This window comes from Sceloporus occidentalis, unplaced genomic scaffold (genome assembly GCF_023333645.1).
Source record: "Sceloporus occidentalis isolate IW3139 unplaced genomic scaffold, rSceOcc1.0.p SCAF_3, whole genome shotgun sequence".
Classification (NCBI taxonomy): Eukaryota; Metazoa; Chordata; class Lepidosauria; order Squamata; family Phrynosomatidae; genus Sceloporus; species Sceloporus occidentalis.
In genome coordinates, this window is record NW_028316983.1 from 57,737,611 (window position 1) to 57,753,543 (window position 15,933).

General features: G+C 40.6%; 1 protein-coding gene across 7 annotated transcripts in view; it reads right to left on the bottom strand.

Moving 5' to 3' along the window:
* CNTN2 (contactin 2) overlaps positions 1-15,933 on the bottom strand; it is an 86,456-nt gene that overhangs the window by 21,497 nt on the left and 49,026 nt on the right. For all 7 annotated transcript variants that reach the window (XM_089514546.1, XM_089514547.1, XM_089514549.1 and 4 more), the window contains exons 6-13: positions 15,418-15,627; positions 12,940-13,039; positions 11,831-12,006; positions 10,517-10,653; positions 8,332-8,461; positions 7,282-7,432; positions 2,724-2,851; positions 2,235-2,410 (exon numbers count right to left, since the gene is read on the bottom strand). In XM_089514546.1, the coding sequence (XP_089370672.1) occupies positions 2,235-2,410; positions 2,724-2,851; positions 7,282-7,432; positions 8,332-8,461; positions 10,517-10,653; positions 11,831-12,006; positions 12,940-13,039; positions 15,418-15,627 (1,208 nt within the window). The remainder of the gene's footprint in view (positions 1-2,234; positions 2,411-2,723; positions 2,852-7,281; positions 7,433-8,331; positions 8,462-10,516; positions 10,654-11,830; positions 12,007-12,939; positions 13,040-15,417; positions 15,628-15,933) is intronic.

A 15,933-nucleotide genomic window follows, 5' to 3' on the forward strand; every position in this document is an offset into this window, starting at 1 on the left:
AGAGGACAGGATCAAGATTCAAAATGACCTGAATAGACTAGAAAGCTGGGCCAAAGCTAACAAAATGAAATTCAACACAGAGAAATGTAAGGTATTGCACTTAGGGCAGAAAAATAAAATGCACAGATATAGGATGGGTGACACCTGGCTGAATGAAACTACGTGTGAAAGGGATCTAGGAGTCCAAGTAGACCACAAGTTGAACATGAGTGAACAGTGTGATGCGGCAGCTAAAAAGGCCAATGCTATTTTAGGCTGCATCAATAGAAGTATAGTGTCTAGATCAAGAGAAGTAATAGTGCCACTGTATTCTGCTTTGGTCAGGCCCCACCTAGAATATTGTGTCCAGTTATGGGCGCCACAATTCAGAAAGGACATTGAGAAACTGGAGCGTGTCCAAAGGAGGGCGACAAAAATGGTGAAGGGTCTGGAAACCATGCCCTATGAGGAACGACTTAGGGAGCTGGGGATGTTTAGCCTGGAGAAAAGAAGGTTAAGAGGTGATATGATAGCCCTGTTTAAATATTTGAAAGGATGTCATATTGAGGAGGGAGCAAGCTTGTTTTCTGCTGCTCCAGAGAACAGGACCCGGAACAATGGATGCAAGCTACAGGAAAAGAGATTCCACCTGAACATTAGGAGGAACTTCCTGACAGTAAGGGCTGTTCGACAGTGGAATGCACTTCCTCAGAAGGTGATAGAGTCTCCTTCCTTGGAGGTCTTTAAACAGAGGCTAGATGGCCATCTGTCGGGGATGCTTTGATTGTGATTTCCTGCATGGCAGGGGGTTGGACTGGATGGCCCTAGTGGTCTCTTCCAACTCTACGGCGGGATACAGACGGGCAAAAAGGGGTGTATTCATGACGTCATGAAGGTAGAGCCTTCAGACGGCCCTTACCTGAATGCCGCCATGAGCACGCCCCCCCGCATGCCCCAAGCGGGAAGAAGCGGCATTAAAAAGGTGCTGCTTTTCTCCGCTTCTTTTCCGTTTGATGCGCAGCTGCGCAGCTCCGTCTGTAAGCTGCTGCACCGGTACGCCAGAATTGCTACGCCGCTAATTTAAGTTGCCCATTTAAAAGCTCTGTGTCTGCTGCGTTGCATAATGAGTCGGAGTCCTGGAACATGCGCAGTTTGCAGTCAGGCTTTAATTGCAGCGTCAGCTGCCATGCAGGTGTGGAAGCTGCAGCACAGCTGCAGCGCATTTTAAGACTCGTAACCCTAACCCTAACCCTAACCCTAACCCTAACCCTAGAGCAACATGTACGCATGCGCTGCTTGGAAAGTTTGGACTTTAAAGTGAGCCCCTACACACATTCCTGTGCCATTTTCACCTAACAATAAAAACCACTAAAACTGTAAATATTTACATATGTACAAGGGAGGTGATGGGGGATGGCAGGGGGACAGCGGTGGCAGCGGGGACAGCTGTGGCTGTGCATTGCAGATTCAGCAGGAGCGCGGGGACCAAAGGAGAGGAGGCATCCATGATGCTGGTGACACTGGCAAAGTGCAAGAGGACAAGGATGCCAACACCAGCTGATCACCAGCTGGCAGGAGACCACCATTGTTCTTGGGCAGAGCGGGGGAAAAAGTTTTAAAGGGGCTTGGGCACTTTAAATGTACCCATAGGCTTTCTGCCGCCGCTGCTTAGTGCTGCAGCTGCGCAGCTGCGCATCCGCCAGCCGGCAAAGGAAAAAAAAAAGCCCCGTTTTTGGCCGCCCGTGAGGAAGCTGCCTCTCTCTTTGCAGCGTCCTCCGAGGCGGCGGTTTGGAAACTGCGGGTCAGAAACGGCCCCAGGTGAGGCCCCCCATGTGGAAGCCCCATCTCCTGAGCCACGCCCCCAGGGCGGGCGGTCTGGAGGCTCCGTATTCAGCAGAATACACCTCCAAGACATCTTCCCCTGCCCGTCTGTATCCCGCCTACGATTCTATGATTCTATGATTCTATGATTCTAAACGTTCTAAGAACCCGATTGGAACACATACGTGCGGTATACTCAAATGCATTCCGTTCTCATCATGTGATGAGAACGTTCTCAGAACCCAGTGCGATAATCTTCTGAGTCACAATCTACATGTTTAAAATGCAATGGATATCACAGATGTGTTGCATTATTTTTAAGAGATGGACATTTATAGAACAAAAAAATTAGACATAGAAGAGTCCTGGGTTCTCCACACACCATGACTAACTTCCCAGAGATCATAGGGTGTCATAGAATTTGAAATACTCACTGTACTAGCTCGCTTGTAGTGGCCTTCAGACTTGCTAAAATCAATGAGTGAGTCATCCAAGCACCAAGTAAAGGTGAGATCCATTGTTGGGTCATGAGATGCATGGCACTTCAGGGTAATGTTCTCACCCACGTTAATATCAGCACTGGATGGTGCAAGAGTGATTTTAGTGGCATCTGCAGAAAAGAAGGTGAGACAACTGCTAATTGGGTATGGCTGTTAATGGTCATCACATGACATTAACAAAACACCTTAAGGGTATCTCTGTCCTTCTCTGGATTTGACTGGAATATATTGTCTGCTCATCCCTATTTTACAATCATCTTAAAGTTTGGGCAGAGAAGACTTTTTCCCCCTTTTACTTATTTCACAGTGACCAAAGGCCATATTCTCTATTTGCTGTTGTACTTTCCAAGGGGAAATGTTAGCAAAAATTGTTGTTACTTGTTCTATTATGTTTGGTCCCAGAAAAAAAAAGGGATTTCTTACCTCGAACTGACAAGGTTCCTGTGCTGTTTGCTTTGCCCATAAAATTCTCAGCAAAGCAGGTATATTTCCCCTCATCTGACTTGCTAATATTCCGAATGATCAAGGTACCACTTGGAGTAATAGTGACTCTGCAGTGGATAGAGAAACCACCAGAAAACAGTTACAAATATAATTGGCAAGCACAGGCCTATGGGTAAAGCTTCCAGACATATAGCACCAGACCACTAACCAATTATGACTTAAATCCTTCATCCTAACTATAGAAAACCCACAATCAATTGAATTTACCTACATTTTGACTCATCATTCAACAATTAATTCAATAGGTTTACTTTGGTTGGGACTAATGGATCCGATTCATACCTACATCAAATGTGTTAGGCAAAATGTGTAAAAAACAATAAAACACCGGCCTTGACTCCAACAGCAGACTGCACTTCATTTCATGGTAAACTGCAGCAGTATATGGAGTTTTTCAGAGAAAGTAAGAATGGCAGGAGTTGTGATTGAAAGGTGGCAACTAGGGGCCCATACAGACAAGCCAAAATAAAGCTGCTTCGGGTCACTTTGGAGATATCCTTTTTAAATGATGCATGCGTCCTAAGATTCCAGAAGCCGCACCAAAGCCACACTCCAGTCCTTAGAACTGGAGTGTGGCTTTGGCGTGGCTTCTGGACTCTTAGGACGTATGCATCATTTAAACAGCATACTTCCAAAATGACCCAAAACAGCTTTATTTTGGCCTGACTGTATGGGGCCTAGATCACCTAGCTGTGAATCATGCAAGACATGACTCCTGCTATTCTTTCTTCCTCACTTGACTTGGAAGGGTGATAACCAGACTAACACTAGCCAAAGATGGGTCCTGCTTTTGAAGGTACCTAGAAAACATTGATGTGTTTTGGGCAGGGTGAAGAACCTGTGGCCCTTACAATGTTGCAGCATTAGATCTTCTATTACCCCTTCCCATTGGCCATAATGATTAGAGGTAATAGGAGTGGTTCTCCAAAACATCTGAAAAGCACAGGTTTCCTGTCCCTGGTTGAAACACAGGGATATGAATTGTTGCTACTGGGTGCAATATTTTGTTTTGGATCCGATTATTATTATTATTATTATTATTATTATTATTATTTTGCTGTTTCGATTTTTTTTATATAATTTTGGTTGTTAGGCCTTAGTATGAATTACTGTGAGTGTGCATGTGCCTTCAAGTTGTCTGCTCACTTATGGAGACCACATGAATTTTATATTTTCTTAGGCAATGAATACTCAGAGGCGGTTTGCCAATGCTTTCCTCTAAAATATAGTTTACAGGTAAATGCAACAGTCAGGAGCACCTGTTATCAGCTTCGGCTGATACGCCAGCTGTGCCCTTTTCTGGAAGTAAGGGATCTTGAGACTGTTGTCCACGCACTGGTAACCTCACGTCTAGACTTCTGTAATGCGCTCTACATGGGGCTACCCTAGTACTTGGTCCGGAAACTGCAACTAGTACAGAATATGGCAGCCAGAGTAATTTCTGGAACATCCAGGAGTGACCATATTATCCCGGTTCTAAAGTCCCTCCACTGGCTGCCCATTAGCTTCCGGACCCAGTACAAGGTGTTGGTTATCACCTTTAAAGCCCTAAATGGCTTGGGTCCAAGCTATCTCCGGGACCGCCTTCTCCCCTACGATCCTCCCTGCGCACTCTGCTCCTCTGGGAGAGGCCTACTTCAGCCACAAAAATCTAGGCTTTTGACTACCTCCCAGAGGGCATTTTCCATCGTCGCCCCCAGACTGTGGAACAGCCTGCCAGATGAGATCCGTCTACTTACATCCTTAGACAGCTTTAAAAAGGCTGTTAAGACTAATCTCTTCCGGCAGGCCTTCCCAGAATAGAGAACCCGGCCTTAGAAAAACGTTTGGGAAAGATACTGCTGCTCCCACTGGTTGCTTGTTGGTATGATGATGTTGACCTTCTGGTCAATTTTTAACTTGTATGTTTGTTTGTTTGTTGTTGTTTTTTGTTCTGTTTTTAAATATTGCATTGAATTTAATACTTTTTTTAAGGAGGGGAGGGTACCAGGGATTTTATATGTTTTATATTTTTAACTTTGTTAGCCGCCCCGATTATTCTCAGAGGGGCGGGATACAAATAAATTTATTATTATTATTATTATTATTATTATTATTATTATTACAGCCCCTGGTATTCTTTGGAGGTCTCCCATCCAGGTACTAACCAGGACTCACACTGTTTTGCTCCCAAAATCAGATGAGATTTGGTACTTTCAAGGTATTCAGTATGAATTACTAGTGGATTGTTTTAGTCTTAAAAGTTCACTTGTTATTAAAGGTAAAGGTATTCCCCCTTCACAAGGTTGTCAAGTTGTGTCCGACCATAGGGGGCGGTGCTCATCTCTGTTACTAAGTCAAAGAGCCAGCATTGTCAGAGACTACTCTGTGATCATGTGGCCAATATAACTGCACAGAACGCCGTTTACCTTCCCATAGAAGTGGTACCTATTTATCTACTTGAATTTGCATGTTTTCAAATTGCTAGGTTGGCAGAAGCTTGGACTCGTGTTGGGATCTCACCCCATTACGTGGCACCTGGGCCTTGAACCACCAACCTGCTGATCTTGCAATCAACAGAGTCAGCATCTTAACCACTTGACTACATAAATTCTATCATGTACTGCAATTTTTAGTGAATCATGTTGAAATATTGATATATCACATAAACATTTTCCTGCAAGTTGGCCTAAGATTGCTTTATCATGCATACAAAGCATACAAAGAAACAGGTGCTTATGAGGCAAAGGAGAACACAAGTATCGTCCAGCAGAAGGTGGCAAAATAATGGTGAAAGCAAACTTGGTTCTCATGTGCAAGTAATAGTTAAAGTTGTAAAAGAGTAAAAGACTTAACAGATCAAATCCTACTCTTAGATATGATTGGTTTTTAACACTGACAATAAAAGCCAAAATTAGCATTGGGCATGTGAACCAGCTTTCACAGCTTGCGAATGCTCCTTGCTCTGTTATCTTTTGATGCTTGTATAGTTGTAGTGTCTTGGAGGTGCTAGGTTAGCTATACCTTTTCTTAGAGAACATTGATCATGGCAAAACTGTTAATAATGTAGCACTTTCCCTAAATATCCAGACACTTTAAGAAAGCTTCTCCCTGTATTACTTCCTGTAAATAACTATGAACATCAGTCTCAATCCATGAATCCTTTACTACCAACTGAACTGGAAGGTGGATATAAGAGACAGGGTCTTTTCTTACATGGTACTAATGCTAATGAATACCCTTTTAGATACACTATCTTTTCAGTAGAATTCTTGGGGAGGTGGATAACGAACTGGAATTTTCTAGTGCTGCTGTGATGGTGTGCCCCTGGCTGTTGCTTATGTTAAGCTGGGTTATCTTACTCCCTCTTAGTGCTTGTCGATGTTATAAAAAATCTTCCACTGAGGCAAGTTGATATAGCGATCAACAGATATAATTATATTTTACAAAAAGAAAAAAATGACTCAGAATCCTCTTTGTGACACATATTTTGCCTACTCCTGTCATGGATCAGGTAGGTTGTGATCTCACTTCTGCTACCATTTAACCAGTCTGTTACGACTAAGAACTGAATACTAATCTCCAGCTTTTTAGTATAATAATTAAGCATCAGGTTTCTTTGCCCTGTAACCATTTGGATGACATTGCTACGTCTTCTAAATCGGGGTAGGTCCCCCAAGCCTCTTTTCATAGCTCTCATCCCACCAGACTCACATCCCTAGAATAGCCTTTTTCTTCTGCCCACCCCTCCCCCCCCAATAAAATAAAGATCAATGACTTCTTCTGGAAGCCTCCAGTAGTAATCGCTCACTTCAAATAGGCTACATTCCTTTAACAGCCAACATGATGTAGCGATTTGAATGTTGGACTATGACTTTGGAAAGCAGAGCTCAAATCCATGCTCAAGCAGTGAAACCCACTGTATGACCTTGGACAAATCATACTCTTTCTGTCTCAAAGGAAGGCAAAGATAAACCTCTTCTAAACAAATCTTGCCAGATTCACCTTAGGGTCAGCACAATTCAGAAATGGCTTGGCAGCACACAACAATGAAGTCCTACTTAGGTTTTTAACATAAAAATATGTGTTTCTGAAAAAACAATATTAGACTTCTAACTCCTTCCAGTTTCCCTTCCATTTTGGAGGTATTTTCAGTGGTCTGGGCAGTGCCTGGAGGACTGTAGGGATAGAAATTGGCCACTACAGCTATCATCTCTGTTGCCCATGTCTGTTCTAAATCCACTAATGGCCTACAGCAGAACCATACCAGAAGATATTTCTTCTGAAGGATCTGTCCTAAAGATCTTCACTTCAAGAGAGCCCTACAAAACACAGTGGCACATACTTCCAAGTCAATATGGATGGGGTCAGGTTGAACATAAACTAAAGCATTCATGGCCTCACAATATTAAGACTAACAAGAAGCCAATATAGTATTCACAGAAAGAATGAACTCCTGCTCAAAACTGTCTACAAGAAAAAACATGGGTTTTCATACCTGGAACTATTACTTAGAAGTTCAGTCCCTTTGGTCCAGATTATACTAGCCTTTGGGGCAGCTTTTGGTTGGCAGTGGATGATGATTTCACCACCTCGAGCTGCTGGTATCAATGGCCTCACAGGGTTTAGCCGAAAATCAGGAGCAAAAGCTAAGGAGGGGAAAACACCTATCAGACAGCTTTTAGACATGATGAATAATGGAAAAGAGCAAAGTTGACTTTCAGGTTTCTAGAAGGGCACAAAAGTAATAATGTCATCACTTCAGCAAAATATAGACTTTTGTACTTAAAATTATCACATAACACAGTTTTGTAATTCTGACATAGCTTCCTGTGAAACAAATTCAGATTAACAAACCACCAATTTATTTAGCTCAGTGCAAACTCTATAATGTTTTGCACTAACCCCCCCCCCCAGCTTTTAAAAAGCACAAATAATCATAAAATGAAATCCAACACTTTGAAGAGTCAACAACCCAAAACTTTATGTTTATATGTGCACCTGAATATTTTAATTTTGGAAAGAATATTTTCTGATTCTACAATTCAAAATAGAAATGAAAAGAATTGGATTTAAAATTTGACTTAGCTGTATGATTTATGTTAAAACAGTAGTTGTTTATAGACTTGCACTTTATGTTGCTGGTTTAACTGTGCAGCCCTTGATGTTCAAACTATTCTGTTATCTGCTCACCCCTATGTAGGGAGAACAGGACCTAATAAAATGAATTTTTAAACTTTTCTTTTTTACTATGAAGTAATATGGCAAATGCCTCAGCTAACTCTATTATCTTTTTTTTAAAAAAAACAGGCACCTAATTTTAAAGAATATTTTACTATTCACAGTTCCTAATAAGTATGTCCCATTTTATTCAGCACAGCAGGACTTATACGTAAGTAATTATACTTGGGATTGTGTGGCATAAAAATCTTTAATTTTGCCTTGTCACAGATGAAAGATTAAACTTCAGTTTCAGATTTGAAAAAATAATCCACTCTCTAAATTATATTGCTACTTCCCATATAATGTTTATATATTCAAAACTCACCTTGCACATACAATTCAGCACTTGCATAAATGTTGCCATGTTTGTTCTCTCCTACACACTGATACATCCCAGAGTCGTCCATTGTTAACTTGAAAATCTTCAAATCCCCACCATTCACTTCAATGCGATTCTGTGCAAACAAGTGGATCATGTAGTTAAATGAAAACACAGAGCATTGTTTTCAAGTCAGATACTCAGAATGGCATTTATCTTACTGGAGACACTAGTGTTGTTGTTTTTTAAACATAACTGTGGGGATGGCTGTCATGTTTTCTATCTACTGCCATGTGTTTGTGTGTGTATACACAGGTAACTTCTAAGGATAACTGCTCACTTAGAAAAGTAACTGTGATAGTCTGCTATCCCAAAGCAGACTACTTTGTACTAAGAAAACAGTTTGAAGAAAGTGAATATGCCAAGACGAATGTGCTCCATGGGATGTATGAAGCCAATATTTTCATGTGGTCCATTCTACCACATCCATGTTTGCACACAAGTATCAAGCGGACAATGTCTCTATACATTCTTTCTCTCTCTAGAAGGACACCCAGTCTCTCCTTTACATATGCTAATTCATGTAAATATAAATTAATGCAAGAGGTAAACAGAATCACTGACACTGTAATTGAGATAAAACATATTCCACATATCCCGTGTTACTTTAGAAGTGATAAAAAGTGACCACGTTTACACGTGAATACATTTTTTAGGCAAACACAGGGCTCTAATTTGCAATCGTTTTGAGTCAGCTGTTCCTTTTCATAGGATCAGCTAATTCAGACTACAATCCTATACTCATGAAGAGTAATTTTGACTCAATTCAATAGGACTTACCTTTTGCCTTTAGTGTAAATATTTGTGCTGTGATAATAAGGCAGGGAGAAAAGCTCATGAACATGTATGCTTCTGCCTCACAAACCCTTTCCTTGGGTTCCTTATTTCATTAAGTTTTTGTTCTCTTATGGCAATTCTGTTTGCAATCCTGCTCTTAAGTGAGACATACTGGAGTGACCAAAAGTCAAGAAATGACACATAGGATGCACTTTACTTTGAAGTTGTATTGTCTCTTGTCTGAAAGGCAACCATGATTGCTGTACTCAAAAACCCTTTTCTTTACTCTTGGAAAAGCCATTCTATGGCTAGATTCAGACAATCCTATATTGATTTAAGAAATCCAGATAGAATAGGGAGGAGATTTGTGGATCCACGTGCAGCTCCTACTGTATGAGCCAGAAAACAAGCCAGGAAATCTTCAGTAAACTATAGTCTCCTGTTTAATCCACACTGGAAAAAATATTTAACAGTTTCAGAACAAGCCAGAACATGAACAATTGTCTGAAGTGGCTTAATATCTGCTTTGTTTCAAATCATATTAATTTTGCAGATCAGATGAACCAGTTACAGTAAACTAAAGAGTTTGGTTCAAGCAAAGGGGAAGAAAAGGGACTTTGTGAGTAGCTTGCAGATTGTTCATATCTCAGATCACTAAGGCAAGATTATACAAACCAGCCTATGTCCTATAACAGCAATACGTAGAATGGGGGTTGGGAACTTCCAAAGGTCAGGGTCCACACCTGTCTCCCACAGGACCTAGGAAACACCCAATTGTTTAATTCAAAATGCCATTTTGCATTCTAGAGGTGAAGGGATAAATTTTGTCATTTTTCACACACACCAACATTAATACTAATTTGTTGTTGTTGTGTGCCCTCAAGTCATTTCCAGTTTATGGTAATCCTAAAACAAACCTATCACAGAGCAAGATTTGTTCAGAGGAGGTTTGTCTTTGCCTTTCTTTGATGCTGAAAGAGTGTCATTTGAAGTCACTGAGTGGGTTTCCATGGCTGAAGGAGGGGTTGGAATCCTGCTCCAGAGTCATAGTCCAACTGTTAATGCTAATAATAGATAACTGCTCTATATAAAAGATACTTACTCTCCCATACATTTGTATGTATATAATAAAATCATGCTTGGGTGCAGCCTTATTGGAAGAAAAGTAATAAATATGTTAAGAGATACTCAGTTTAACTGACAAATCAAGAAAATGAATGAGGGACGGGAGAAACAACAGAATATGGAAAGCTACAGGAGTGGCTACATTGAATTACCCTTGTCTTTAGCAGTGAATAAAAAGGCAAAGTACTGCCAGAACCATCACTTATCAAGTCAATGACAGATGAGATACCTGGGAAGTTAATGAGTGTCCATTCCGTAGCCATCTTATGGTAGGTCTGGGTTTGCCAGCTGCAGCACAGTTCCAATGGAGGTCTGCTCCAATGTCAGCTTCCTTGTCTGAAATGACCTTCAGCCACTCTGGCTGAGCTGCAAAAGAAGAGAAGAAGAGTAACCCTTCATTCCACACAAAGAACAGCACAAAATTCACATTCTGTGAATCTCAAGCTCCACTCAACAGTTGTAATTTATTGTAATATGTAACCTGCCACAATTAGGAAAAGGCAAGAATTTACCTTTTCTTTGTTTTTGATAAGAATTTACCTAAACTCACAGATTTTTTCAGATTCAGGATGGAAAGCATGTGAAATTTAAACAATTCAAATGTAGGAAAAAACAAAACTGGCACATTCATCCATCTAGGCCTAGAGTTTGAGTGTTTAATATAATGGATATGATTAGCCATGATGTCCATCAGGTATGTAGTGCTGAGTTCGGATTGTAATCTCAGTTTTTTGTTTTTTCTCTGAGAGGTTCTTCATCTTTAACACCTATATGGGAGGCTGATCCAATATGGTACTTCCCATGCTATGAACAGCTATATGTATTGAATTTGGTCAGTAGAAATGAGAGTTTTCTGTTCAGTTTTGGAAAATAAAAAAAGCAAATGACTGGCTTCCTATTTAGCACTGGAAAATAAGGAAGTTTAAAAAGGTGGATGTGGGAGAAAACAAAACTTTCAGATTCTTCCATCCCTAGGCACAAGACATTTCATTTACAAAATGTGGATAAAAGCTAGCTTTAAAAAATGGCTATGGATTATTCTTGATCCAGCTCTGCAGTGTGATAGGCTACTGAGTCTGAACTTAAGTTTGTGGTTCATTCAGAATTACCTCATCCCTAAAACTTGCTCACCAGTTAATAATTGCTGTCTGAGCCTTCATTCCCCCCCCCTTCTATGCATGATAACATGAATAAGAAAAAATATATTGGACACTAGTCCAGGTCTCCATATGCATTTCCATGTGGCTCAAGAGCCAAGAGGGTAGCTTAACAACACTGAGAAGCTCTGCTCTAGGCCAGTGGCTCTCAAATTTGGGTCCCTAAATGCTGTTGGATCTCAGTCTCCAACAGACCCAGCCAGCATATGCAACAATATCTGAAGACCCAAGTTTGAATATCACACCTCTAAGCAGAAGTACTGTTCAGATTAAATACGTATAGGCCTTTGTGGTTATCAGTACAGGAAGCATGAGCATTTGAAGGATGGACATATAATAAATAGCAAGTTGTATCTTGTAAAAGAAAACCTGCTGGGTTGGGTTACCTTGGATTATGATGCGACCCCGATAGGTGTCTTTTCCTTGGATGTTCTCAGCTTCACACTCATAAGTGCCCTCATCTTCAAAACCAACCTCTTTAAATCGCAGGAGGGGCTCAGTTGTGATCCATTTGAAGGACTGGCTACCATCCAACTTCCTCCATTTTATTTGAGGGACAGGGCTAGATTACAAAAGAAACCCTCTATTAAAAGGCACTACAGTCTTTAAGGGCAATAGAATAACCTTATCTTGGGAATGTTAGAGTTCTGGGTGGATTGTAGGCTGGGGATTCTAAGAGACGTGGTCAAGAAAATAATTTTCCTTAGCTGTAGCACCAGCAAGAAATACAAGACAGCTCCTCTTGTTTAAGCCCCTTCCTGTGAGCAGCATCTCCCTTATTTAAATTGTTCAAATGTTCCCTGTTGTCTTATTAGTTAACCACCATTTCCTACCACCTCTCTCAACCCAGAGCTTAATTAACAAAACAATTAATTGACTCACTGACAGCCAGGTTTTGCCTGGAAATAATTTCCTTTGACTAAATAATCTCTATTCTCTAGTCCCCGTCTGGGACTCTGGAACCTTTTTAAATTACTCATTATTTGGTGGATTCCAAACATGCTCAGAGTCATTCTTATTTATTATATTACCATTCCAGTAAAAATGCTTACCATTAACAACAGAGTCCAGAATAAACCAAGCCACAGTGAACCCTAGCCCAAACCTAATGAAATTTATTATCCTATAATCAAAGACAATCAAAATATAGAGAAAAACACATTCAAATTAGTATGAATTTAGCTCATGAAAAAGGCAAATGCAGCACAGTTTACTAGCTCAAATCAACTAATGTACTTTTGCAATGCAATGCAATGGAAGATAAGTGCAGTAGCATCAAATATAGTATGTTTGAGACAATGTAGGTTAAATACTTACAATTTGATAACTATTGCCAGGTTAAAGGTTCTCTATTATTTAAAATGGTAGCTCCCTCATTTCTTCCAGTTCTGCATTATTGATTTTTGAAAGCAAAGACTTTCTAATCATACTTGTGCTTTTACAGATCTGCAACATTTCTATTTTTGCCAGGAGGATAATTAATACAACTACTTACTTCCCAAAGGCAAAACACTCCAAAGCCACCACCTGCCCAGCCAGAGCATAAGTGTCAGAAGGAAACTTGGCTTTAATGGTTGGGGCATATGGTCTAGAATCTGTGGAAAGGAGATTGCAAAGGGGTTAAGAGCACTGAAACTATGCCTGGAGGATACTGGATAGTCAAATTCATATGATACTTTTAATTTGGAATGCGGTGTCAACTGCTGAACTGAACCTGTTACTTCCGACAGACATTTCACTCTCCTGTCTTAAGTGTAATGAGCATTTAAAAATGACTGCTGTCTCAGGTTCTTCCCACTTCATAGCAATAATATTATAATTCCGTTTCAAATGTCATGGCAACATCTTATGGAATCCTGTGTTTGGAGTTCAGGGAAGCGTGTTCCTTGCCTAAGAAAACCCTATGAAATTAATGGAGTCACCATAAGTCAACAGATGACTTGAAAGCACATACACACATTTAGAATTCTCAGTCAAAGAATTCTAGTGCCTCATCAAACTACATATCCTAGGATTTCAAAGGATGCAGCCATAGCAGTTACAGTACTACAGTCGGCCCTTCTTATACACAGATTTTTTATATACAGATTCAATCATCCACCATTTAAAAATGTTCAAAAAAGGATAAATTTCAAATATCAAACCTTGATTTTCCATTTTTTAAAAGGGACACCACTTTGCTATGTCATTATATTTAATGGGACTTCAGCATCCACAGATTTTGTTATCCATGGGGGATCCTGGAACCAAATCCCAGCATATAACAAGAGTCCACTGTATAATTATGAAGTATGAAAGGACAAAAATTATATGATTGGTGAGGACCACATGAGTGTGAATGTACTGTTGTAGAAATAACAGAAAATATACTGCTATAATCTTCTCCTTCCCACAACTTCATGACAGGCAAAAATGCTCCTTGATAAAGGTCAGACTACAACTGTATGCCTTGCTCACATATAAAGCAGAAGATGGAGATAATATAGTCCCTCTTAGTGAGATTAAACATATGTGGTGAGAGAAGGGAAACCATATCCTCCTCTCTGCTTCTTGACCATGATATGATCCATTGCTTCAAGCAATCTTCTCCACAGCCTGGCTCACTCTCTGTATTGCAAGTAGACTGGGAGAAAAGATCCAAGCCATAGCAAGAGAAGGAAGAAGAGGGGGGATGGTTTTGCTCATTGCATTCATGTACTAAATCAGATAACCTGAACAACAACCCTAGATTTTCCCACTCATATTTTATATCTGAATGGGGCAAAACACAAAATCCTCTTCTTCCGGCATACCACAGGTCACTTCATTCAGTAGGGGCCCCTGATCTTCTGTGAAGCACATCCAAGGAGCTTGAAAGGCTTTCCTTGAAAGGAAAGGAAAAGAAATGTGCTTAGCCCAGCTACAGGCATCTAATACTAGATCTAAGCCACCACTTGATATCAGTGGCTTCTGATTCTTTTCAGTCCTTCCATGTCCCAATTCTTGGTTCCATTATTCTATAGTATAAATCAGTTGGACCTCGGTATCCAGACTCCCCTGCGGATACCAAAAAAAGGGGACCTCAAGTCCTGTTCTCCCTAATAGTGGTGTCCCAGATACTCAAACCCACAGATGGCAAGCCTGCAGATAAGGAGGCCCCACTGTACTGGAGGTATTTTACAGCCATTACAATACAGAATTAAAACTTTAAGACTTGTGCTTCAACAAGAGGCTGGAAGGCCATCTGTCAGGGAAACTTTGATTATGACTTCCTGCATGTCAGGAGCTTAGATTGGATGGCTCTTGTGGTCTCTTCCAACTTTATGATTCTTTGATTCTAAATCAAATGTGACTCATCAACCAGGTATAGCAGCTGCAAAATGCTCAACAACCTTCTTATTCTGGTAGTTCATTAGAACAGAAGAACAGAAGAAAGATTTATTGAGCTACTTGTGGGCCACTATACACACATACTATACAGTAGGATATGTTGGTTTGATGGGTCAGAAGTAGTGCATCCTGCTTTAGAAATGCCTCCAGATGTAGCAGGGGTTGGCGGGATGCATTGGCCCCAGGAGACCTTGTAGGGCTGTATTCTCCACTTCCTCTCCCCCACAAAAAATTAATTATTTTGCCCCAAATGTCATCTAGGAGGCATGAATATCATTTTTTATAAGTTCACCCCCACCCCTGGTACCATTTTATGCCCAGGGCAGAGCTTTTTTCCACTTCCAATTTACTTCCTGTGTTTAAAAAAAGACTCCTCTTGTATCTTGAATGGTTGGGGCCTCATGTAAAGGTGATGAAACTACTCCAACAGCCCCTTACAGGGCACTTGGGAAAAATACTCAGGGAATTAATAGATGGCCATAAAAATTGCCATGGGGGCTACATGTTACCCAGGAGCTGAATTTTCCCCACCCCTGAGCTAGAGCTAGCTTTTACCCCTCAAAAGCACTTGTGCTGTATTGCTTTGTATTCTTCATGCACTGACCTTCTCTGATAAGATTGAGCTGAGAAGATGTGCTAAAAACACTCTTTGTAAAGGAGTTAATGTGGCCAGTGGCTAAGCAGGAGTAGTTGCCAAGGTCTGAGGCCTCTGCTTTAGCAATGTAAAGGTTTCCAGTTGTCTGTGAGATGAAACGCCTTCCATCTGTTGGAATGAAGTTGGGGAACTCATTCACGAACCAGCGGTATTCAATTCCTGTATGCAAATTGATAGACAAGAACAGTGTGAAACACTGGCTTTTCTGTGTCATAGTGTCAAACTGATCAAAAAAGACATTCATGTCCCCTAGATGATATTTAGAAGGTTAACCCAAACGGGTTATTTCCAAGGCTGGAAAGTAGCAATATCAAGTTGCTATTAATTAAATCTGTACCAAGGTCAGCCCTAGCTAATACATGGCTAGGACACTGCCAATGGATACCAGGCACTATAGGCTATATTTCAGAGGAAAGAGCTGGCAAAACCACCTCTAAGCATTCCTTGCCTAAGAAAACCCTATGA